Source organism: Netta rufina, assembly GCF_964035555.1.
Source record: "Netta rufina genome assembly, chromosome: 14".
Taxonomy (NCBI): Eukaryota; Metazoa; Chordata; class Aves; order Anseriformes; family Anatidae; genus Netta; species Netta rufina.
Genome location: NC_140137.1, coordinates 18,310,152 through 18,336,590, shown reverse-complemented (window position 1 = coordinate 18,336,590; position 26,439 = coordinate 18,310,152). Strand labels below are relative to the sequence as shown.

At 44.9% G+C, this 26,439-nt stretch overlaps 1 protein-coding gene across 1 annotated transcript in view; it reads right to left on the bottom strand.

Annotated features, from left to right (window-relative positions):
- The window catches only part of FSTL4 (follistatin like 4), a gene marked incomplete at both ends in the record, with an annotated part of 199,594 nt that overhangs the window by 124,357 nt on the left and 48,798 nt on the right, over positions 1–26,439 (bottom strand). The window contains one exon of the mRNA XM_084295100.1: positions 13,555–13,803. Coding sequence (XP_084151226.1) covers positions 13,555–13,803 — 249 coding nt within the window. The remainder of the gene's footprint in view (positions 1–13,554; positions 13,804–26,439) is intronic.

Sequence of the window (26,439 nt, the reverse complement as noted above, 5' to 3'; positions counted from 1 at the left end):
CTCTCTGCCCCCCTCCTTTCCTCCAGTTTGCCCCACACTGGACATCCCTGCCTGGCAGCTGCTGGGATGGGACACTGCTTGCTCTGAGGAAGCCACAGGACGGGGTGTGGGGACACCGTGCTGCTGGGACCATGCTGTTTGGTGGCAGTTTGCTCAAAGACCTGAGGCTCACAAGCCACCTCTGCGACATCCCTCATGCCAGCCTCCAAAAATCCTTGACTCACTATCCCCTGTTTCATGTAGATTTTCTGTGGGATCAGCAAAACTCCTCCTGTGGGGGGTTCAAGGTCTTTCTAAAACCCAGAATAACTCTGAAGGGTGACTCTGTGCTGGGATGGAAACCTCTTTCCCCTGCAGAAAGATCCTTTTGCAGAAGAAGACTCGTGAGTCTGATGGAAAAGAGGACTACTGGGAGCCCACAAGGAGCCACGGGTTTTGCCCATGACTGCTGAGAAGAGCCCTTGAACAGAAAAACATAAATCACCCTTTAAAGGAAGAGAAAGAAAAAAAAAAAAAAAAAAGCATGTCAATTCTCCTCTCTGTTTAACACCAACAAAATCTATTTTTCCATTTATCCGCACCTTTTGTTGTATTGATCAGCAGCACAAAGTGAAGACGGTGGCAAAGTGTCTTTACAGAGCACGGGTGCAGGGAGGTACAACGCGGTGTCACCGCGTTGGCAAAAGCCTGTGCAGGTCCCCTGTCACTCTCACCACTCCCCAGTGCTGTAAAGATTTAGGGACACTTCACGGTACTATCAAACCCAAAAAGGGATTTCAGTTTCTACTGGTTACAGCTGCCACATTCCCAGGTACAGCTTCTCATGTTGATTATAAACAATTTTCATTATTGAGCTCGTGTTTTCCTGACCAAAGATAACTGCAAGCTGCCAGCAGAAATATAATTGCAATAAACCACTGGCTAATATCTTACTTAGTTGCGTTTTGTTATGGAGCATTCAGGGTGTTTTTCCTCCTACTGTAACAAATATCAAACCAAATGCAATAATAACAGCAAAATTAAGACCAGCATTTTCTGAAGTACTCAGGTGTTTCTTCTCTCCATATTATTTACCATTGATCTCAGAGTAGAAGATCTGTGTCAATGTTAAGTGCTTTTTAAAACCTTTAAATGTCAAAGATTAATGCAGGTGCTAACAGGTACCTCAGAAATATGCATAACTTCATATGGCAAGCCCTGCCTTTATGTGCTATAAAAACTATTTCATATAAAACTCCTTCTTGCTTGCTCAATATCTGAAATATCTCAACAGGGATAAAGCTCACATTGTCTTTGCTTTAGACAATACCTACTCACTCAATATCTAATTCAGCCTAAGTTGGAACATTATTTCTACAACAGTTTAAAGTATTTTCTTCAACACGCTAAGCTAGATGTTTTTTGCTTCCTCAGAGCAATATTTTTTTTTTTTTAGATTTTCCAACTCTTACCATTCAGAAGTCACAGCAATCTACAAATCTTATATAAAAAACATACAAGTATGTATTAAAAAAAAAAAAAAAAAAAAAAAGGAGAGAAACTTTATGCTCCCAGATCAAAACATTTCTTGAAGCATTTTGGCAGATGCAGCTTTAGGCTGCTTTGTGATCAAATGAACATTATGAGATGAAGTTAACAAAATGTCAGTAAATAGGTTAAAGATCTATCTGGAGATACAGTAATTCCACCTGATTACTTTGAAATGTCAGAGGTCTTCCCGCTCCTTGTGAGGGATGACGGCTTTTTCTGGAGTCATTCTTAGGAGTACGGAGAGAAGACTTGGGGGTTCCAGACAGCTTTGTTTTCTCTCGGACATGCACTTTTGGCATAACTCTTAGTATTTTAGGTACGTTATTGTCAGGAAAAATAAGTTATTCTACTCCATTCCTAGAGTTTTGCTTACCAAAGATAAGACAGCACAGATCAGATGCCATTACAAACTCACTCCACTCTCACGGCCCTACCAGCATCAAACAGGGCAAGGAGTACTTCTTAAACACTTCTTCAATTCTTGATCTGTTTTGAAGCCTCCAAAACAAAGGAGAGTGCAAGAAAGCGTAAAGGAGACAAATATGACCTCTGCTGATCCAGAGCATGTGCTCTGCAGCAGGACTGAAAGGAAGAAAAACCTGAGCCGTGTGCCTGTTTATGTAACATGAGGAAAAACACCTTCACCCAACGCAAAAAAAAAAAAAAAAACAAAAACTGCTGTCAATCTAAGAAAGTGCCAAAAGCCAAAAAGCCAAAAGTTTGGGAGCTGCCCAAACTCCCACCAGGCCAAGAGGAGGCTGCAGCAGCGTTGCCCCTGCGAATGGAAATGAAGCCGTTCAGTTTGGCTTTACCAGAGCCCAAGGAACTGGCTGTAACTGATGAGCCCCAAGCTGCCACCTGTCCACCTTCCTAAAGTGATCTCAAGGAACCTGTGCTCTGATTTGCGCCGACTCATTATGTAAAATAAAACCTCGCTGAAAGCCAGTGTGGGGCCACAAAATGCCTGCAATTATCTCTCAGTTCTGTTCCAGCACGAGTGCAGCAAAATCTCCTGGGTTCGGAGGAGCTGGGATTTTTGTCTTAATAGTGCTTTACTTCCTCGACACCGCACTGCTTCAGCAAGATTTTCTGCAGCTCTGTTCGGCTCTAACAAGCTCTTTTACCATTAAAACAAAACAAAATGTGCCTGGGAGTACTAAACTTGTTCCACAAAGCCCTGTTTTACTGTGACGCCAGGAGTGACAATGCCAAATTACGAGCCCAAGACAGATGTGTCCAGATGTGCTGGGCACGGAGCTCCGGCCTGGCGCTACCTGAGGCCTTGCTGCCATTAGTGAAAATTTCTTCATTCTTATGAATAATTTCCTCAGGAAACCAGCCACATCTCCCACAAGCAGGGTGAAGGATGAATTCTGATGAAAACCACAGTGTGGAATAAATGGGAAAATAACGGGAAGTCGGGGATGGAGACGTGCCAGGCTGTGACCGCGGGCCCTCACCACAGGCCCGGCTGAGCTGGGTCTCCATGAGAGGCTCCAGCTCCCTGCGGTGTCAGAAACCCAAAGATGCTCAATGGCTTCGGCACCCTGATGCTTTGGTAGCCCTAACTGCTGTATTCTTGGGGAACAGGGACAGCTGGGCAGGCATTCATGGCAACGGGTTCCCCCCTCAAGCACAAATACTTCAACATTGGCCATATTAAAACAGCCCCGAGGCAGTTTTCTTTTAGACAATTTTATGGCTCAGGCCAGAGGAACGCAGCAGAAGACAGAGCCCAGCAAAACCCATCACGTGTTAAGGGAGGCCCAAAGCAAAGATCTCTTTTTACTTCTAAATCTTTCCCTCACTAAATCCTGAGCACAGCTCTGATCCAAAAAAAAACAACAAACTATCAGATGTTCCTGCAGGCCCACAGGTGACTTGCTTTGTGCAGCCAGTTCCCCTGCAAGGCACCCAGGTGCTGTGCCGAGGGACCACTACAGGCAGCTGGTGCTGCTGTCTGTCAGTCTTTAGTAAACTTTACTCATGGGCAGGCTCTGGGAATCACATTTCCTAACGAGACTTGCTTTAATTGGCTATGCTGGTCCTCCCAGTGGAGCACCAAGACAGGGCTTCCACAGCAAGGAACTGCACAAACTGAGTTAAACCCCACTTTGTGCAGATAGGCAGCAACGTTTGCTTAGTGCCAACACTCCTGTTAGTAAACCAATTTGCTAAAATATTCATGAATAGCAAACTAAAGAGCCACGGATACAGCCAAAGTACTTCCATATAAAAAATAAAATATTCGCCGCAAATGTTTTTGTGGTATTTACTCTAGATTTACTGGGGGAAATCAACAAAACCGTAAGAGTGCCAAAAACCTCTGTGGAGGGAGCTGCTGTGCCAGGCTGGTAAAGAGGCAACGATGCTGCTAAGGCAAAGTGTTGTCCCAGCTCTAACGGCAAAGCAAAAGCTCTGTTTGGATGTGCTCAGGTTCCTTCCCTTGAGCCATTCTGAGCAGGATAAATAAAGTCCCACTAACACCTCAGTTAGTCCTCTGAAATCATTTCAAAAATAAAATTCCTCGCGTTATTCCTGGCCGACAGCTGCATTCGCTAATTCTCCTCACCTGGATTACCAGTGGGGCAGGAGCAAAGCGGGCATGCAGGAAACAGGAAAACTCTGAGCCAGACCCTGAAACAAGACTGCAGTCATTGTGGGAAGAGAGAAAACATCACACTTTTACAGGGTGAACCTCTTGCAGGTGAACCTTTGTTTAGCCCATCAGGCTATTCTGAGTGAAAGCAACCCTCACTGGAAAGGAAAACACGGAGCTTCCTTTTGTTTGGACTCTTCATGCCAACAGGCTTTCTACTATGAAGGTTACATTTAAGTACAAGTGAGAGCGAGCAAGTTTCTTGCTCCACATTGTACAGTTCTTCCCACCTCTGAATTTTTAACTGAAAGAGGAAAAAAAAAGAATAAGCTGTGTTTCTCTCCATCTCACACTTTTATTACAGCAAGGATTTTTTTTGTTCAGCAAGACTGTTACAAGACAAGGATGCTGCAAGTGCTTTGCAAAACTGCAGTATTCTCTTTCTTGTCCAAAACCTCCACATGGAGCAACATTTTGGGCAAGTACAGCAGCTTAAATCCTGGGTTTAAACCTGCTGCTCTGAGCACCATGGACAGTGCAACTCCACGCTTACAGACATCGTGGACCGCAGCCACATCTCTGCTGGCTGGTACTCGTTGCATCCCCACTCAGGAGCAGCGATTCCGTAGCCCCCAACAGCCCATGCCTCTCCTTCACCCCTCCAAACGTACTGGAAAAACTGCACACACCTTAGGATTTTTAAGGGATTCTGAGAGAGATTGGGATGATTTAACAAGAGCTCCGATAGTCACTTCCATGACCTTGAGAAAGTTACTGATTCTCTTCTGGACTGCAATTCCTTCTCTATAACACGAGGATTACTATTTTCCTGGCACGCAGGACTGTTGCAAGGTCTGATTCACTAATCTTTGTCAAGCATTCTGACTCAGGTTGTTTTTTTCCCCCAAAATATAGGAAAAAAAAAAAAGTTCCTTCTCAAAGAGTCGCTAGCAGAGTCCGAATCTGCAGACCATTAGCTCAGCACGTTGAATTTTAGCATCCACGGGAACAGATCCTTTTCCCAACGAGGAGGGAAGGCAGACAACCTTACCACCAGCACCTTGTGTGCCTCCTACTCGAATACTGTTTCACTACAATATGCAAAAAAGCAGCCTGAGAATTACAAAGGGCTTTATCAGTGCCTCCTGCTGAGCAGCTCCAGCAGGGTGCTCACTTGAAGTAGCATTGCTCTGACTTCACGACACCTCCTGTAGGTTCCTCCCTCTCAAGCATATTAGCAAAAAGTGTTTGTTAAATCACGGAGCTGAGACAGGAAGGGGAGTGAACTCCGACAGAAGCTGTATGGGTTTTTTCCTTGCAGTCACTTAATTGAATCCGCGGCATCGGGTCTGTCAGGATCCCCCAGCATCTGAAATTCCAATTTGTTCCAAAGATTTTTATATTGAGCACCCAGTAAAAATTTGCATTTGTGCTGAATACCTTTTAATCAACTACTCCGAAATGTCAGTCCTTTTTATCTTTAAAGCACTTCTAAATCTCCTCTCCTGAGTCTCCCCTAATTCTAAACTTCATTTTATATATTCATTTTCCTTGAGTCAGTTTTCAGCAGCCTTTATTGCAACCTAATCGCCTTAAGTTTGAATGCTCATCTCTACCTTTTAATCTTCTCAGATTTCTTTTCAAAGTGATCTCTTGGTCTCTTTTTCTCTCTTTCTGTTAAGGCTTTACCTGGCCTCCATTTCAGCACAGAGCCTGGCCCAGAAGCACACCAGCAGTGGCCTGGCCACTTCCACCACAATCCTCGGAGGGAACTTCAGCAACAGGAGTAACAAAACGAGCCAGAGCAATGACCAGGGCCCAGCAGAGTTTTATAGAATAAAAGTCCTTTCCAGGGAGGACTCACACACGCACATCAGCCTTGCACTCCTATGATGCTCTACAGAAACACGACCTTTTTCAGGAATCGCTACTCACTGCACCTCTGCCTCCAGATTAACATCAGTTTTCCATACAATGAACATGATCATTTACCTAGCGTTTTATCCCAGAAAGAACATCTTAACACAAAAGCCAGCAAAATCATCCTACACCTCTTCCAAAGAAGCAGGACAACCAACCCGGCTGGCTGTGAGCATCTGTCAGGCTGTGCATTGTTCCTCTGTCAGCAGCAGTGAACTCTGCATGGTGTGTGCACCATCGTCAAGTGATTTACTTGTTTCACTAAGAGGAATAATTTAAAATCCACCTGCCACCGCTTCGCTGAAAACTAATAGGTGCTTGTAACAACAATAGGTACACGAAGAAATCTCAGCAAGCCGTTTGATCAGAAATTCAACTGAACAAAACTTTAATCTAAATATCCCTTCTCTGGGAGAGGATTTGAGTAGGATTTCTGATGCACAACCGAGTGTGGCCACGGAGCACCCAGAATTAGGTTTGATCCGCACCTGCAGTACCGCCCTGGTGATGAGCTGCCCTCCCTGCCAGCAACCCTTGGGAAATGCACTCTGAAGTCTGCAGCCAGACACAGCTCTGTTTTCTTAACGTTTGACACATGAGCAATTTTCCAAGTTACTGAGGAAGCAACATGGGAATCAAAACTGGAACTATAAGGGGAAAAAAAAACGCTATTGCTGTAGTAGGGTTGGTGCAACAGGGATGGTCTAAGAGCTAAAACGTGCACAGGGTTTACAGGGAAAGGCAGTATCTTTTAATAGATGAACTTAACATGTGGGACAAAAGGCAGGTGAAATTCTGAGTGCACAACTTCTTCTCAGGAGCACAGGAGATTCAGCAATCCAGAGGCTCAGTAAACGCATCACTTCTTAATCCTTTCTTCATCCTATCATGCCCCACTTTTCCAGCATTTCTCCATTTTCTCCATACCCAGAAATGAGCAGTTTGGAAAATTGCCAATAGAATGGTGAGAGCTAATATTAAAGTTCAACAACAGCAAGAAAGCAAAGATTTTCTCTAATGTTTCCTACTCTTTAATATTTAACTGTGTTTTAAGCTCCCCAATTCATGGAAAATAGGTAACATTAACCTGGTTTGTAGAGAAGAAAACTGAGGTGGACACAGCCCAGAATGCCATCATACCACTAGAAGCATACAATAGATACAAACAATAGAGAAGGACAGGAAAAATGAAGGAAACATCCCTGAAACATCCCCTGACGTACTGAGGGTTGCAGTTAGCAGTGCAAAAGTTGACACAGGACTCCAATGGGTAAGTGCAAGCCACATCCCTGGGTCTCCTCCCACATCCTTTACTTCGATTCTCCATCCTCTTCCTCCCTTGCTTTCATTTCCCATCTCAACTGCTAAGGCTGTGCAGTGATCAAGAGTCTTTTAAAATGAAAACGTATGGAAAATCTTAAAAAGACTTTAACATCCTCCTACAAGATTAGTGTTACCAAAGCCAGGAGCAAGCTGCCTCGTGTTCGCATCCTCACATCAATCAATACAACTTCCACGAGTTACCCCAAAGATGGATGCGGTCTGTTTGTCAGGAATTAAGCTGTCAATCACATTTAGAAGGATTCAACCTGACAAGCCAGGTAAAATTGATCATTCCTCAAAAGTCTTGGTGGAGAGAGCTGAAAAAGCAGCATGGGAATAACACGAAATCCTTTTGGTATATGGAATTCTGAAGTACTCAGAGCATTAAGAACTGTATCAGCTCTAGTGAGAGCAAACACCTCTATTACATATAGCACTTACCTTTCCTTACAACACGTAAAACCCCAAATATGTTGGCATTGGGTGCTGAAAAGCTCATTGCAGGCTGGTCCTGCACGTTGGAGACCCCGGCCTCCCACCAGAGGCATTCCTTTTACAACTCCCAGTGGCTCTACATCCACCTCGCTGCCACCAAACCAGCCTGTCAGCACCGCTGCGGGTTTAAATCAGCAAATATTAATTGCCAGCTGGGAAATCTGCCATGAGTTCCCCCAGACTTTTCCAGCTGGAAAGCCACGGAGCGCTAAACGGAGCAGACTTCTCCGCGGCCCGCAGTCCTGCCTGCAATCCTGCTTGTCTGCTTTACAACCACTAAATGAGAAAAAACATTCAACACCTTCTCCGAGATGTTTTGAAAAGCTATTTTCTCGAACAAATTACTTTGGCAAGTAACAAAGCAGAGAACAAACACATGGACAATAAATAAAGCACCACAGAAATGAACCACCAGCACCCGAGGCTGGATTCAGAACTACTGGAGCTTGCTGCGCTCGTTCTTTGCATGAGGTATCAGCCTGGTTTTTTTCCCCCTCCAAGTTTGTAATTACCTGTTTTTTTAAAAAAAAAACATCTAAGTACTGAAAGTTTTCTGTCAACATGCAGAAGATGATCGTTTTCTATAATTGGAAAAAAAACACTTCTTGAGAATCGGAGGAAAGACATAGGAGAAGTTGGAAGTGAAAGATGCCACGAGCACAACGTAACCGTATGGCTGCGGGATGGTCCAGGCTGGAAGGGGCCTCGACACCGAGCCCTTCAGGGCCACCTCCTGCTCTGGCAGGCTCTGATGGAGGTCACGCAGCCTCCTGGGGCCACCCATCCCTCTGTCTTTGGGGAAAACCCTCTCCACACACCCAGGCTGAACCTCCCCTCTCAGCCGTTCTCCTGGTTTTCCACGCTGGTTTCTTTCAATTTTCCACCCCAAATCTCTACAAAAATATGATTTATTATGGGCCATAAGCTGACCTAGTGTGAGAAGGAAAATTACCAATATTTGCCTAAAGAAAAAAGGTATGTGTTTTAAATAATAGGGCTCCAAATTATTGAAAAAATTACTACTGACATTCTGGGAGAGCTAGGAGGAAGAAAGAACAGGACCAGAATACCAGAGCACAGATGTGATTTTCTAATGCCGCATCTTTCCACATAAACCTCTGTCAGGTCTCATAAAATTAGAGATTTAGTAGAAGATGGACTGAACAAAAAATAAATGAAATGAGTGAGGTAAGCAGCACAGGTACAGGGCTTTTCCACGATGTGAAGTTCAGGAATTTGGTCAATTGCTCTGCACAGAAATCACGCCACAGCTCCAAACTAAATCTGAGCAGCTGCAGTACAAAGCCACGCGAAATCCCAGCCAGAAAAGTGGAGCTTTTTGTGAAAAACACAAAACACCTGGATAAAGAGAGTTTGTCAGAGCTGGAGAAAATACAGAATGGGCCTGGGCAATAATGCAGCTGCTCTTCCCCTAACAGGGGCTTGACTGACAGCAGGGCACTTCAGGACTGCTGTTCTAGAAGAAGATGGGGAGGAGGAAAAAAGAAAGAGTGGAGAAAAATACTACAAAAAAAAAAAAATACTACTAAACATCCTGAAAATGGAAAACATAGCACTAAACAGAGATATATATTTTTTTTTCTAGTGTATTTACACTGCTAGGGAAGTAAATTGTTCCTGTGTTTCTGGAGAAAGAGAAGAGGGAAGGGAAGAAAATCTGTACTGAGTGGTGTGTGTGCAGCCTTTGCTGGCCAAAAATAATGAGAGAAAAATGAGTGAAGAGACTGAGTGGGTGTAAAAAGTCAAAAGGAGAGGAAAATGAATAGAAGTGGAAATAAAGGAACTGCTGCTATAGAAAAGCGAAGTGTAGTCCAAATCACTGTGCTAAAATGATACAGCAGCATTATGCGAGGCATTTCAAATAGGAACATATCCAGGCCAACTGCTCATTTTGGACATCTGTGGGACAATTGTCATCATGAGCACAGATATCTTTCTGGCTTTCAGTTACTGGAGTGCTCTTGGGGAAGAGGAACTTATTTCTTCTCCTCTTTGGCAAAGAGGAAAAGATTTTTATCCTTCTGCATTTTGTTACCCAGTCAAAGTCTCCAAGCACTTAAACCAAACGACTACAGAAACTCCAAAAACAGTAAAAACATATTAAAAACAAACCAATAAAACACACAACAAGAAGTATGAAGTAGAGAAATCTCAAACAGAAACTCTTCCTACAGGAAAACCAAGCTATGTTTCATCCTGGTGAAGACAACCAGATCAAGGAGGGTTTCACCAGCTCTGTGTAGGAGTGACATTTCTCCTGAGACCTCTGGATGCAGGATTTCTGCTTTTCAATATTCTCCTTTGGGCTCCAAGCTCCTAAGGAAGGTTTCCTACCTATTTATCCATTGTTTTGTTGACTGAGAAAAAGGGAGCGTGTTTGTATTTCCATTTTTCTTTTCACTACTGGGCAACACCAGGCAGTTGTGCTGCCCAAACAATCCTTTCCCAAATGACCGATCCCAAATGAAACCAAGCTCTTTGCTTTCCTCTTCATTGTCAGCTTATTGTGGGTAGACCTAGCTCGGTCACAAGGAAGGAGTCGGGGTCATTTTGTCTCTGCTGTACTTGAAGGCCACCCACTTTGTCACTGGTAACTGGGCAAACTGGCAGAGCACACGGATGCTGTGTGTGGTCACTTGGATACTTCAGGGCAAGGCTTTAAATCTTAATGGAAGAAGGCAGCTGGGACAATAAAACAGGAGGGAGCCCACTCATCAGCCTAATTACACTCAAATAATTAAACCGTCTACTTGACAGAAAATGTTTAGAAAGCACGTGCCTACCGATATACACCCAAAGTCCAGGTGAAACAATATTTTTTGCACCTTTAAGATTTTTCTCTAGTTGCAAAGTCTTACACCTTACGTTATACTTACAATGCTACTGTATAAATCTCTAGATTAATAGCTTAATATCAATTTCTGTATAAAAAAGAAAAAACAAAATCATTCTTGATTTAGAAACAGGAGACTAAAGTACAGCGAAACGAGAGGACACACAGAAGGTTAGCTGGGAACCACATCAGAAACCAGAGCTGAAGCCAAATATTCCTCAGTCCCATTCTGTCTGATTATTCGCCCCTTAAACTCTTTTTTTCCCTACATTTTATCTCTACAGACAGCGGTGGAAAGTACTTTATTTACTCATGCAGGACGAGAAGAGAGTTCACTTCTTTCTTCCCTTCCATAAAGCTTTTATTTTGCTGAAAAGCAGATTTAGGCAGTGCCCCATTGCAAGAGTTTAAGGGTTACTTTAAAGTGGGACACGAAACCACTGCTTTCTGACATCATTTCATGGTGCGTTCAGGAAGGTATTGAAGCGTGACATTGTATCATTAGGTATAATACAGCCATTCCAGAGGCACTGATTACTGAAATGAGAACTCATTTTCTTTAACAGCATATGTGATAAGGAATGAATAAAAACGCAGAAACATCACTGTAAAAAGGTAAGGCTACGTACAGGACTGAAAAAACTGCCTGTACACCCCTTTTTGGGAGGCAGGGAAAGGAAACCTGTGGCACCATGTGGGATCTGGGGGCCTGGTGAGCAGCTGTGAGGTTAAGACCTGAATTTTCCCCTCCCAGCCTCTCCAGGACATTTCCCGTGCTGCAGTCCCAGCTCCTCCTCAGGGACAAGGCAGCTCCCAGCCATTTCCATGCCCAGATCCAACTCGATACCCAGAGGCAGAGGTGCCAGCAGCAGAAGCAAGGCACAAGCAACCTTTGCTGATGCTCCTTTTTAAAGCAAACCCAACACCAAAGCCCAACCTCTTCACCTGGACCTGCTCACATTCTGTCCCTGCAAACATGCCTTTAAGCGATCCATCTCCACGACTAACATCATACCAGGTCTTCAAGGCACAAGAACAGTAATGTGCTCCTAACTACAAAGGATATCACACAAGGATATGTCAAAAAGGCTCTTTAAAAGGACCCCTGTGTCTGAAACAGGCTCCTCTAGCACCATGCATTTGCAAGCGTTAGTAAATGAGCGCCCGTGATGGATAGCTGTGCATACAGCCCAACTCCTCAGGGGCTGAAGTGCCCATTGAGCTGGAGATAAAGGAATTATTTTCATATTTGATCACGTAAATGTCACCGGAGATATTTGCAGCAACCCACTCTAATCTTCCTGTAGGTATATGGAGTTATATTTGACAATGGGTTTTCAAGATACACTCTAGTGAAACCTTTGTAAGACCTCTCATTAGAAATAAAATAATTTAACGACTTCTTCCACTCCCTGGCATTATATCACACGCTCCTGTTACTGCAGCCCCGCTTGATTTGTGACAGGATGGTATGCAGCCTACAAGAAATAAAAGGAAAAGACACAGGTCTCCATCCCAACAGTGATTTGGTGCAATGATGATAACGAAATCTCCTATCATACCCAACACACAGCTGACGATGTGTGCATCCTGCTGGTAACCAGAACTGCCTTCAACATCATCACAGCTGAGCCACCCTCCCACCTGAATGCCCATCAGACTCGGGCCTCGCTGCACAAGAGGAGAGGCAATACAGGAATATGAGGCTTCCCCTGCCCATGAAGCCCAAGTCCGTACCTCTCCTCCTGCACGTGGCCTCCAGGCACAGTCCTCACAACCACACTGCTTCCCACGATGGGCATCACAGAACCAGCAAATCCAAAGCAAGGTTTGAATTTTTAGATAGAAACACCCAATTTATTCTTTGCAGAAGCCCATATTGCTGTGAGCTAAATCTCAGCAGTAAGCCAGTGAATTTGGCAGAGTAAAGGAATACCTATTTTTACCTATACACTACATACACATTTATGTGGCGATAAAGTTTATCCAAAGATTGCATAAGTTCTGGAAAAAATCTTGAAAAATAGCAAGCATTTTGGAAGAGCTGCACGATAAGCGTTGTTCTGGACACAGGCATTTAAGCAACGAACTGACTCGCTCCTTCTTTTCCGCAGTAACACAACTCCAGCACCTTTATCATTTCTTTGCCTCTTGTTCTTCTGTTCTGATGGCACACTTTCCAATCATCTTACTTTGTCTCAACAGCTTTTCTCCTTTGCCTGTGTCATTTGCCTAAGCAGGCTGAAATGCAATTTTCAGCTGTGGTGCCTTTTAGGAAATGCTGACCCACGGAGCTGATGGCTCCCAAAACATCCCCAGCATATCCACCTACTAAATTTGTTGTGAACCCCACTACCAGAGCTTGTAGAGCAGCTGGTGAACCGTACTGCTGAGCTAATTGAGACTGAGCTTCCGCATTCAGTTTTAGGAGAGAATTAATTTTTTTTCCTCATTTGCCCAAGAAACTTTTTAAATACCACATACTTTTTTCAGAATGTCTCTGTCTTGTTCAGAGCCTTACCAAATGAATCAACTCGTAAAAAGTTATTACACTGGAAGCTGTAAGCACTGAACAGCATAACTGCAGCGCACACAATACACACAGTGCTGTTAATTATTTACTGGATCGCAGTTTGATTACAGTTTGGGTGATGACACCCAGAGACTTAAGAGCTGCATAAAACATGGTTATGTTCTACAGAGTCCCAGAATAAACCATCCTTTAAAAATTAATCTCTTAGAAATAAAGCATATTATTCAGCCATTTATCAGGATTATGGTAAGACAAGTGATGGGAGTTCTGCAGAAGTATTCATTTTTAATGCTGCCCTACCTTTGAAGAAACAGTCCTTGCTGTGGATAATGTAGATTTTCTTCCTCTGCAGACACGAGGCTCGATGCAGTTGACAGTGATTTTCATAAAACTTGCCATCAGATCCACACACGGGCATGTAGCTGGACTTGCAGTCTTCCACACACCTGCACTCGGGCTGCTTGGTGTCCTTGTTCACAACGCACTTGCTCCCCCGGCCGCAGTACTTCTTCTCGCATGACGCATGCAGCCCATCCTCACCGTAAAGCACTGGCAAGAAGAGAAAAAGTCAGTGTTAGCACTATTTACCTAACAGACCACGTTCATCTGCTGTGGTGAGTGGCACAACAATTCCAAGAGCAGGAGCTAAAAGGTTTCCAAGGCTAAAAGCACATCTCTTTGAACAGCAGCACAACGGCAACCTGGAGTGTCTTCACATCTCCCAGCCCTGAGTCATCGAAATATCAGCCATGTGCTGGAAGTGCTTTCCTGAAAAGTGGTGGACATGGGGCCACTTCTGCTTTCAGGCTTTTGCAAAACCAGATCCTAAAATAAAACCCAAAGAGGGAATTTCAGCGCGTAACGTTTGGGCATGACTTGCATCCAGAAAGCAATGCTGAAGTCAACATTTTGGCAGACTCAAAACCCATGAGGAGCTTCTTTCCCTGTAGCAAGTGCCCAAGTGCCAGCCCTCCAGCTTCTGTAGCCACAGCTGTATCGGGAGTCCAGGTACCACCTTGTGACCCAGAAGCAGAATGTCCCTAGGGCTAAAATTCACACGGATTTCAGTGGAAGTTAAGACAGACAGTTACGGAGAAATAGCCCCTAAGAAGCATGGAAAGCAAAAGAGCCCCCCAAGAAAGAGTGTCACTGAAGTCAAGGGAATATTATAGGAAAACACTTCTCAACGTAAAAGTGACCATCAATGTTTATCCCTACACTCTGAAAACTGACATATAAATAGATGACTTATTTTAAAAATGCATTGGATAAAATATTCTTAATATTTCTGTACTACCTGCTTTTTGATAGAATTGAAAGGCTGACAGAAGTGCCCTGGCACTACAACATTTTCTGCTTCTGAAGTTTCCCCACTTAATGGCTTACAACAGAGCATCACCATAATTCAGACAGACCAGGGTACTTCCAGACAAGCCACTGCTCAGAGAAATGATTCGCATTATACTCAATAAAGAGACTTTCAGGAAATTGGATGATTCTATGCTAATTGGAGTACACAAAGTTGAGAATTACAAAGGGATGCTGCAAAAGGCGTAATTAAAGCAGGAAAAAACACTCAGTAGCACACAGCAGCCTCTGGCTATGCCCACACCAGTGGCTCAGTCTGGACCAGCAAGGCAGTTGTGAAGCAAACCCACTGCCTGGATTTACCACTTGCAGCTTTGGCTGTTGGGGAAGGTTTTGGTGTGTGCTGTGTGCCCTGTGCTTCACGGTGCTCCAGGCGTGCTGCAACATCCAACAGGACAAGTCCTGCAGAGACCACAGCACCCTCCAAAACACACCCAGTGCTCTTCCCTTCAATAGTTTTTCAAGGAGCAGAATGCTTTAACCTAGGAGAACAGAGCAAATCTTACCTACACCTCCCCATTACACGTAACAGATGTGAGGAGCATCAGCACTATCTGCTTCAACCTCCTGGCCCATTTTTACTGTGCAAAATTCCCTGCTAACAGCCACACAGTCCCTGTTTGCCCACCCACTTCGTGCCACTATGAAATGTCCCAGCGTCGAATCCACTTTTCACCTACTAGCAACCAAGGGGTTAAAGCACGTTCATAAAGATGAGCAAAAGTCTCTACAAAACCCCATTTGTCTCGGTTCCCCTTAAGCCTGTGTTTTTATCACTGTAAATCTGAAAGGGGAAAAAAAATCTGGTGTTGGAGGATTAACTGTTTGACTCAATAACTCATTAAAATTCCTCCAACCTTGGCAAGCTGAGAAATATTGACTTTTCCTGACTCATAATAAACTAGAAGGTCAAAGCAGCTCCGACAAGTGTAAAAAGTACAGTCCCTGGAAGGAGTATCTGAATATGCTTTATTTAATTTACTTATTGTTCCAGAGTTTCTGAAAACCGTCCTGAAGAATACAAATGTTGTGACTTCTGGGAGCCCTCACTGCCAAGGTCAGCTGCACTCCCTGCCCCTGCTGAGATGAGGGCAGCACGAGGGCCCGGGGCTCGAGGAAACCCCAGGTGAGCATCCTGCTCCTCTGGGTGGTGGGACCTGCACCCATAGGTGCTTGGCTCATCCACCACACCACGTGCTTTGACACTTCCCTTGATGATGCTTAAAATCAAGATTTAGGAGGTATTATTGCCTCTAGAAATGTAACTCAGATAAAACTACAGCAAAGCCCTTCCTAAGCTGTCCCAGTCACTAAAAATTGACCTCACGGACCCAGCACCAGCTGAGGACCTCACCAAGCATCTCACCAAAGGTTTTCTCCCTCCTCGGGCACAGTAGCTGCATCCTGCCCAAGCAGCTACCCCGGGCACCAGCAGCAGCAAAATCCTCCTGGAGCCTCGAGCACTTTCTGTATGTTGATTTTTAATACAACCTTAGTTACTGAAAACAAGCACTACTCCTACTGCAATGGAAATTTAATTTTTTTTTAATGATACATCAAACATTTGATTAACCACCGGCTTCTCAAACAGACAAAATACTCTGGCTTTCCTATTACCGTCCTGGTTACTATGGAGAAGCCACAAAAAGCCTGCTTGCTTTTATGCCTCGCTCGTTTTGCTCACAGTTTGGTTTCTTCTGCGTTCCCAGATGGAGAACTCCTGTCTGAGCACCCGCGAGTTGCTGAGGGGAGCAAGGAGAAAACCCTGCAAAGAGCTGAAAGGTTTGCACATTCAGTAATCCTGATGGCCAAGCCCACTGAAATGGAAGCGTGCCGCCCCTCGCTGCTTTCCTGCCACGTTATGAGAAGTGACTGCTTTCCCCGCTCTTACAAGGATTATTAAAACCAGAAATGGGAAAGGTAATCAAGTGAAACTACCAGCTAAGTGCTCGTGGAATTTATGAGCCCCACTGTACGGCACAAGAAAAATATAATTTATTTAATTTATTAGTTGCAAAGAAAGTCATTTACTTAGGTTAAAAATTGATCATCTTGCAAAACAAGCCACTTTTCAACACTAATTAAGTTTACCCAACATGGCTAGTGACTGAATTGTTACATTACATTAAAGTCAGCTTGATGGAGAGAGGAAGCCCATTTGCGCACATCCACAAACACATTTTGTGCCTCAAACTGGTTTCTGGCTGCCCCTGAGAAATTTGGAATTCCAGCCGAAAACCAACAAAATCTTGGCACAGGCAGTAGAATAACCAAGTTCGGGAATTTCACAAAGCTGGCTCATCTAAAACCAAGACTTGAATAAGGAAATGAAGATGTTATTGCCATGCTTAGACACTGGAGAACACGCACCCACGCTGCTCATTAATTCATAAAGACTAAGACCTTGTCTGCCTTTTACATGCCACTAAATACGTTACAGATCAGACTTGACCTATCAGATAATTTTTTTTGCTCCCTGTTCCTTAATTCAGCAAAACTCCCCAAGAGTTCAGGGAGGGCTGGGTCAGTGACAGGCGCTGACTTCAATTCAGACCAAAGAGCCAAACCCATCACACGCACAGCGAAACCAAACCCCAAGCAGCACTATCATATGGCTATCATAAAAAGTTGCTTAGACACTGCAAAAATGTAAATTACTACATTTACATTTAAAAAGTCCGTTTGCCTTCAAGTACCAGTAAGCTCCTGCAGGCAGCTGGACATCCAATGTTCTTGCTGAAGGAAAAAAGTTGAGACTTCACATCGGGACCAGAGCCAGAGATGGAAGCTTTAACTATGGGAAACTGGAGACTGGGATATCTAAAACTGGAAGCTTCTGCTCCATACCCTTCAAAGGCAATGCTGCACCTTACAAACGTAAAACAATAAAACAAAACCCTTTATAAGATTACAAAAACATCCAGTCTCCCAACATTTTTGCTTCCACGAAGGAAAGCAGTGAGGCAACGGGGAAGGAGCTATTTACTCCTCCCACATCCCGACATCAGTGTTCAAACATTTCCCTTTGCTACGCTAAATAATCTCCTGTGGTCTAAAATGTCACACCTGGAAGCACTATTTACTGCTGAAAAATGTGCATTGCTGGTACATGCAGACGTGTATACATAAATTGCACACATACCCAGGTGGATTTGCTCGTGCATTACACACGCCTACTTACACGCACAGTTATGCACGTATAACACTGTCTAGACACTTCCCATACACTTGACTTGCCACAGCTTCACTTTTGCTGATAACACAAAGTCAAATGCTGCAGCACGAGGCCTGAAACCTTCCCTTCCCAGCACATATTTAATATATACCTTGAGTAACTCATGGCTTGAAGTAACAGAAGTTCAGCTGCGTGACTGCTGCACCTGGCTTCTGTTCTGGGAGCAAATGTGTGTGCTGTGCATATTGTTAGGAGAGCAATAAAATGAGAAAAGAAACATAAAGCAAGAATTTCATAATAACCTACTCTACGCGTTTCTTGGTTTTTCATTGCATGCCTGTTATGAAAATGTAGAAGCAGAGAAGCTGCAGTGAGTCACCTGGTGTGGGGGCACGGCCACGGCGCAGTCATCACCTCAAAACCAACACAAACACCTAAAGGAAAGGCAGGCTCTGAACAGGAGCACTGCGACAAGGAGTCACCGTGCTGACAGCACCACCAAGGGAACTGCTTAATCTGAGTCTGCAGTTTAACATCAACCCAAGTGCAGTAACAACGTGCAGTTATTCTGCAAATAACAGGAGGAAGTGCTCAAAATCATGAGTTTCTTTATTAATATATATGTCTGAAAATTGGGGTTAGTGTTACTTTCTATCTGTCAGACCTACGAAGTCAATTAGAGGTGATACCACAGAAAGGCACTTGAAGATTTCCAGTAACTACACTACACCTAGTTAATTAGCCGATATTTTGCCCTACATCAAATCCATTTAACCATGATGAGATCATGATTAAATAATATTTTTGGATGGTATCATGGTGTATGAAGAGTATTAACATGAAAAAAGAGGCAAGATGTGTAAAAATCAAAAGATCCCATCTGTGTGAAGCACATACACAGATCTCTGAGGAAGAAATAGCAGCTGACATAAGACCACATATATTTATATCTTGCCATGAAACGCAACCATGCGCAATTTGCTTGATTGTCCTCATCCTGGAAGAGCTGCTGAAGAGGCGATTCATAAAATTGTTCTTTATCATGATTTTTAGCTGAAGTTCTCCATTATGGGTACTTCATGCTGAAGGCACTGCGATTCCATTATCCCTGTGCAAGAGGTACAGAGGCATCCCCAGATCTGCTGCCAGCAGGATCCCACAGCCTCGATGTTTCCTTGGCACCCGTACACTAAATGTGAACACCCTAGAAAATTTGGGTAGCACGTACTAACATGTGCACATGTGTATTTTGCTTGATCACACCTTTAATTATCTCAGTGCTGCACAGTGTGAAGAGTGCAGGAACTTTCCAGTATCAGACGTGGAGGGCACAGATCACGTTAATACTTTGGTTTCTTTGGCAAAATTGCGTGTCAGAAGACTACACTCCTCTGATGGAAGGCAATGAAATCCCCACAGGTCACTGCTCCAAATCACTCCTGTTGCCTTTAATCTTTCCCATCAATCTTCCGCCTGCCCCACTCCTTCACTCCAGCTCTCAGGACCCGCCTCGCTCCTCTTGTTTGCGGCTGTCTTTTATCCTCTGACCAGCACAGCAAGCCCCCGCGCTCCACGGGCTGCTCTAGAAGATATGAGAAATCAATAAGTGTCGTGCATCCTTCTGCTCATCCTCCAACCAAGTTCTTGTGGCAGAAACTGCGAGAAGGTTTGAGTCCAATCATGAAATAACTACAGGTGACTCGCGTGTTTTCCTGGCGATCTCCCGAATTGTATTACCAACGGAGTTGCCAGAGGCAAGCTGAACAAACAAGATGCTTCCAGATGTCTGTGTTACTAAGCTTTAAATCCATCCATGCACGTTACCTTCTGTTTATTCCCATTTCCCTCTCCTTACACACCACCCGAGGCTTCCCCCCGGGCTGTCTGCCCTGCACTGCTCACCTCTCCTGTGGTTCTTCTACACTCAGGAGTCACAACCTGGGGGAGCCACAGGTCCTCCCACAGCTTGTTGCGAGGCAGCAGTCTCTCACTTAAAGCTTTTCTAACATTTTACTCCAAAACTTAAAAAATTTGACCCTCACCTCACCCACTTCTACTTGGAGGAGGATAAAATTCAGAAGCCAAGCATATTGGCCACGCTACAGCATAAGGGGCACGGATAGATACATGCTTGGCCATTGCTCATAGCACCAATTTAAAAATCACAGGACACCTTGCTCTTGACCCATCGCTAAAATTATAAAAAATGCCAAGTTTCCCTCTAAGGCATATCCTAAAGTCTCACAGAAATCTATTTTCTTTTTTTTTTTTTTTGACTTATTACCTCCCAATAAGACCATTCACTGGAAAAGCACTGTTTTGTTTATTGTATGCTTATTTTGCCTTATATATGCACAAAGCAGATGTTAGCTCACATTGGATACAACGATTTGTTTTCCAGTTTCCTGACTATTTGTATTCTGTCAGTGCATCAATTTCTCAGGCTCACTGAGAAAAAAGAACAAAACCAAGAAGCCAGCTCATTGTGTTTGCCTCAAAAAAGAACAGTTTTCTTTTCTTTTATTTTTGGTTTTGGAAGAGGAATAGACAAAGGGCTTCTGCAATTAATGCTCATTGAGCTTATTATGTTATTCCTGAATTCTGCTCTTAGTATAAATCGTGAGGCTTGCACCAAAGCACACAACTGCCACTGCAGGAGGTTTCAACGTGATGGATTACAGGGACATCACGGTGTCATCGCAGCAGTACCTGTGTCAGCACCACCACGAACGTTCCCTTTTCTTTAGGGTATGTTTTGTGCGTTTGAACCTTACAAATGAAGTTTCTTTCTTGAAAAACATTTTGCATGCTGTATGGGAACACGGCCCAATAATGTAGGTCAGAGCAACCACAGCCTTTCACCTGCCCTGCTTGCTGCCAGGCGGCAGGCACGGGTACAACCTAAAATGTCACGATTATTGCCAGGTCTTCCCCTAAATTCCATATTCCAGCTTGCTATCGGTGTTACTTGGAGGTATTTGTGACTTAGAGGAATGGGCTTTATTTAGCTCCACCAGGAGAAGCGTTTAACTCTGCAAACACCACAGGGCAAATATGCAAAATGTGAAAATCCGAGTGCTCCATTAATGGGGACTGGGAGAGGAGGAGGGACGGCAATTTTCAGGGACAGATGTTTCTAGAGGGAGGCTATCAATAGCTGCACACAGATCCCTGCTACCTGTCATCTAGTACAATGCACCACGGAAAGCAGCTGCAGGGAAACGAGGGGCTGGATTCCTGAAACGTTTTGAGAGCGCCTATTTCTGAGCACTGATGGTGTTCCGTAAAACTTGCTGTGTGCTTGAAAGATACGGAGCAAAAAGGGAAAAAGTGTTAAAGCCATTTAGCTGTAATGGAGTTAGTGTTAGTGCAGGTGTTTTCTATTCATTTTTTTTTTTTAAATTCTCCTCGAGGTGTAACGTGTGTTTGACTCAGGGCTACTTGACTTGATCGAGGAGGCAGCGCCGGCACTGGGATCAGCACTCCTCTGTCACACCTACATCAGCATAAGCGTCCTGCTGGAAACTGTTGAGGTTGCACGGTGCCTTTTCACATTTTTTTCCCCCCCAAGACATTTCATTTATGTTTTCCTGACTGGATGCCTTAGAACCTCATATATTACGAGGGTAAGAGTGTTCCCACACAGCACAAGTGTGAGGCTGGAGCCAAACGGGGCCATTAGGGCAGAACTGCAGCCACACTGGGACACGGGGTATGGACATTGTTACAGATCAGTTCTGAGCTGCTTCAAAAATGGAAATAACTGGTGGAGGGACCCTCTTCCTGGCTTCACATGTCCCCTTCTCATGGCTAAAGGGTCACAGAAATCCAGGCAATAAGAGAACTGCAGCACGCAAATGAGTGCAGGAGGCAAAAGCCCCAGAAGGAGCCTGCAGCGATGATTCAGCAGCGTCCCAGCTGCCACCCTCACTCCGACTCCTTCCTCTCCACTGCTCTACGATGAAAACATGAGGAAAAAGCAAAGCCCTGGGGAACATCAGCTCGAAGTAACCGGCCAGCACAGTGTAACAAAGCCCAGCTGCCGTCTACAACCCCGCTGTGGTCTCCAAGGGCACGGCAGATGGCCTGCAGATGATCCGTACTCAGAGTATTTTGCATCTTCTCAAAGTAAGGTTTTACCCAAAGTTTTCCCTGTGTGCATGCTGGAAGGCTTGATGGGGTGATTTCCTTCTAGGTTAGGGGAGGATGCAGCATACCACATCCAGGGAGACCCCTGTCCTTAGGGAAACTTTCCTGCTGGAATGGCTTCAGAGAGATTCCAGAGGAGGTCAGTGGGACAGTTGGATAAATCAGCGAGCATTTTCCACTCACCAGCCGTGCTGGCACAAGAAAAGCAAGCAGGGCAGCACCAAGGGACTCCCACCACAAGCCTCCATACCCTGGCACCAACTTGACCACGTTCCCATTTCAGCAGCTTCAAGGAAACTCGAACAATCTCATGGAAGCATTTTAAAAAGAAATCCGCACGCGTACATACAGATATATTTTACAGTGAATAACCACTGCAGACCCCCAGCAGCTGGACCCACACACCACTCAACCTTGCCTCCGCCAGCTCTGGCTCCTGCACAGCTGAAATGGTTTCCTCAGTTGCTCTAAAACCCAAGAGAAACCTCGAGCACCCAAGAGCGCAGACCCACCCTCGTCCACACATCCTCCAAGCTCGCAGTGAGATCTTTCCTCTTCACCCTCTGTGCCAGGAGCCTCGCTGCCAAAACCCTGCATGGAACAAAATTAAATTTGCCGCACAAATGGGAGCCGTGGGAGCGCTGCCCGACTGCCTGCACCGAGCGGGGATGCTCAGAGGACGAGGGCATCGCAGGCCTGGTGCACATCACCGCCAGCACGGGCAGGATGCAGCCATCCAGCAGCAGGACGTGCAGGCTGCGAGCCAGGGCTGCACAGAGCCAGCCAGCTCCTGCCAAACGCCTCAGTGCTTGAAATCCCTCCCAGCTTTCCGAGCCCAAAGGGAAGCTTTCTGAACTAGCCAGTTGCCAGAAAGAAGGGCGAACTGAAAAATCAGGACTGCCTTTACAATTAGTGAGAACAAGGGATGTCTTCATTTTTTTATTTTTTTTTTAATGAATTATTGAACATTTCTCAGATAAGGTTTATAAAGCTACCAGGAACAAACTGCACTCAATTTCAATTGATAACAAAACAAACCCGAAACGACATCTGCCAGCAGGAGAGCCACAAAAGACAAACACAGGCATTTCATTGAGATTGCAAATAAAGCTCAGATGAACACGTTACTGCCCACGCCGGGGACGTGCTTAGCAGCTCACCGGCTGCACAAACCCTGCTGGTGGGGGGCTGAGGACGTTCCCAGGGGGAAATTCAGACGTGGTGTCCAGATGTGGGCACTGCCAGGCAGAGCCAGCCAGCTTCAATTGGGATGTCACCAAAACACGCACACACAGACCAGGACACGGTCCCCAACCTCCCCAGCTACAGACGTTGCTCTGGCAACTCCCTGTCCTCAAGTGCAGGAGCCAGCAGTGCCTTCAAGCCTTAATTCGGGGCTGGTCAGCATGAGTGAGCAGTAAATGCTCCTTGAGCTCGAAGCCAGCCAGAAACATTGCCACGGCACAGCCCGAATCGATAGCCATTTGCATTCCCCTTCCCGTTCTGTTATCTTTAATGAAGTTCTTTTCCCAGCCCAAGAAATACGGAGAGAAACTCTTTTCTAGGCAACACCACGTGGCTGTTCCGCACCTAATGCTAATTCTTGCAGCTCTCTGCTGGTTTCATTCCCTGTTTATGTCTGTGCTGTTGTTGTATTCCAGCACTCCTCTATTTTGTGTACAGGCCTTTTTATTTCACTGCCTGCTCCATTCGGGGCTGGTGTTAATTCACAGAAACCATCTCTTTTGGGACAAAACCTTGACATTTTGGCCACTCATTAAACGCTTCTCAGACCAAACAGCGTGTAGTTAATAAGAAGTCTTTCAAGGCTTCGTCCCCGAGGCGCGGCTGTTACTCAGCCCTCCTTCCAAGGGATTTTACTTTCTCATCAATACAGGAAATTACCCCAAGGCTGTACTTGAGGATTTCTCTCTTTCTTGAGATAGTTTGATGCCCACAGAGTGCTAACTGTGCTACTGAATACCAGCTCTCTTCTCCCTCTTCTCAAAATAAAGGCACCCATTACCCTCGCCAGTGCTGCCACATCACCCACTGCCAGCATCCCTGTCTCAGGCAGCAGGCTGCTATTCACCCCATTTCCCTACAAATTGAAAATAACTTGAAGTTTCTAGAAATTTCTCTGAAGTCCTCACCCTACTCCAGCATCTTCTGATACTCATTTGTGTGTCAGCCATACACATTTATATCCATAACTTCAAACTTGTTCTGACAGATCAGATATAAAAAAAAAACTGTACGAAGTGGATAGAAACATACGCATCAAAATCTTAAGCTCCTAACTTAAACAAGAGACATCTTGTTTACCCTCCAGCAGTTACTCCCCCACCTCCTTCTCCTACAGAGGACAGAAGAATTGATGCCATTTCTGATGGACTGCTGGCCTTTTACTCTCCCCACCTTCACTTCCATGCCAAAGGAAGCCACATAGCAAGCACCTACCTGATGGAGCAGTTACAGCCCACTGAAAAGATAACACAATCAAATAAAACCTACTAAAACGTTATTTTGAAAGTGAAAAGCTTTTAAGCTCCACGTACTGTTAGCACTGACTCAAGGTATCCACACAGCACGTTAACACCGGAACGCCACCATTAGCTACTTTATTTTTTTATTCTGAGAACCAGGAAAGTCACCCCTTCCTCAGGCTGAGGCACAGCATAGAATAATCCAGAAAAGGTGAAAAAATATATAAAAATGCCAGTAACAAATTAAGGGTTTCTGCAGTGAGTGCTTCTTGTTTCAAATATCCTAAACTTAATGCGAATCTTGTTAATTCGCACAGCTGGAGATCTGGTCTGGGAAATATTACAACTATTGAAGAGCTGGACTCAGTGATGTGAGATGCAACCATCTCCCTAAATCTCCATCCCTCCTCCATCTGCAAACAGCAGCAATGCAAATAGCAGCAGAAAGAGGGGGCCCTCAGCTGTCTGACCCTCGCGGGGGTCCCTGCGAGGCATCGCCCCATAGCCCAGGGGGAGGGCACGGCCCCCCCACGAGCTGTGCCCCACACACAGCACCAGGGAGCTCAGCGGGGATGCCCAGTGGCACAGGAGCAATGCTCGTTCGTTCATTCACCTGGGGAAAGCGTGCCAAAAGCTGAACCTGACTTGGTCTGTATAAGATAGGAGTACGTGTATTCACTGCCCTCCCTTTGAAAGTGCTCTGCACAGAGAATAAAAACAACCACAACTGATAAAATCAACAAAACATCGCTTCTCCTCCACAGCAAAGGCACCGAATGGAAACAGGGTCACGCTTAATAGTGGAAGAGGAAAAGCTTGGGATAAAAGGCAGAAATAAGCCACAATCATCAGTTATCAACATCAGAGTATATTGGGCTAAAGCAGCATTAGCAGACTTCTTATTCTTTTAAGATGGGTAATGGAATAAAATCTATTTCAGTGCAGGGCACATCTCCCCTGTTAAGCTGATCCACACCAATACAATAGAGGCCTGACCACACAAATTGAGAAAAACAAGGCGTGCTGAGATGCCCGCGAGGCCAGGCTGTGTGTATTTCTGCACGTAGGTCAGATCAGGGCCACGAAGCCCACAGAAAACCAGGGCTGCCAGGTTAAAGCAGGCAAAGGATGCCCAGCACGGAGCACACTGCAAAAGGACAGGCCTTGCGTTCAAATCCGAGGCTGGAATTGGGCTTTCCCATCAGTTTACAGTTCAAATTAATCCCCCTTTTTTTTTTCCATGAAAAAAAAAAAAAAAAAAAAAAAGAAACACTACGTTATTCATTTTCAAATTGAGGGACAAAGCAGCAGCTCCCTGGGCTTGCTCCTTTGGATGAGCACGAGCAGCTCCCAGACAGCTTTGGAGGCAAGACGCAGCAATGAATTGGATCAAAAAAGGCAAGAAGAAGGGCAATGTTTTGCACAGTACCTTGGGAGTACTGACCAGCACGGAAAAAAAGAAATGAGAGTCACTACATTGAGCTCCACGGCGAGAACAAGTGCACAGAAACAACAGCTTTTAGTGATTTACCTGAAGTTACAACCATCTCTAGCACTACTTTTAGCAATGTCAATACAAAAACAGTCTTGCCAGTTTATCTATGAGAAGGAAAGTCTGAGAAACTAAAATAATCTCAAGAAAATGCGATTTTCAAAAGGGCTGTATATTAATCACAAAAGGAGCAGAGCCAAGCAAACGCTGACCACCCCGTGCTGAAGACGGCCCTTTTCCCTGCACCGACAGAGCTCAAACGATGACTGGATCAGGCAAATGCAAAGGCCTGGGGATAAGTTCACTTTAAAAAAACCTTTGCTTTAGAGAGAAAAATCGTGCTTGTTCACCACCAGTGCAGTCCTCGCATCATGTCCATTGCTCCCAGACAGGCAGAACTGGCCTCAGCTCGCCTCTTGCTCCCTGTGCTGCCCCACAGGGAGGAGAGGAATTGCTTCAACCCATCCTAACGGGCCAACACCCCCAGAAGGCAGCAGCCAGCTGCTATCGTGTGC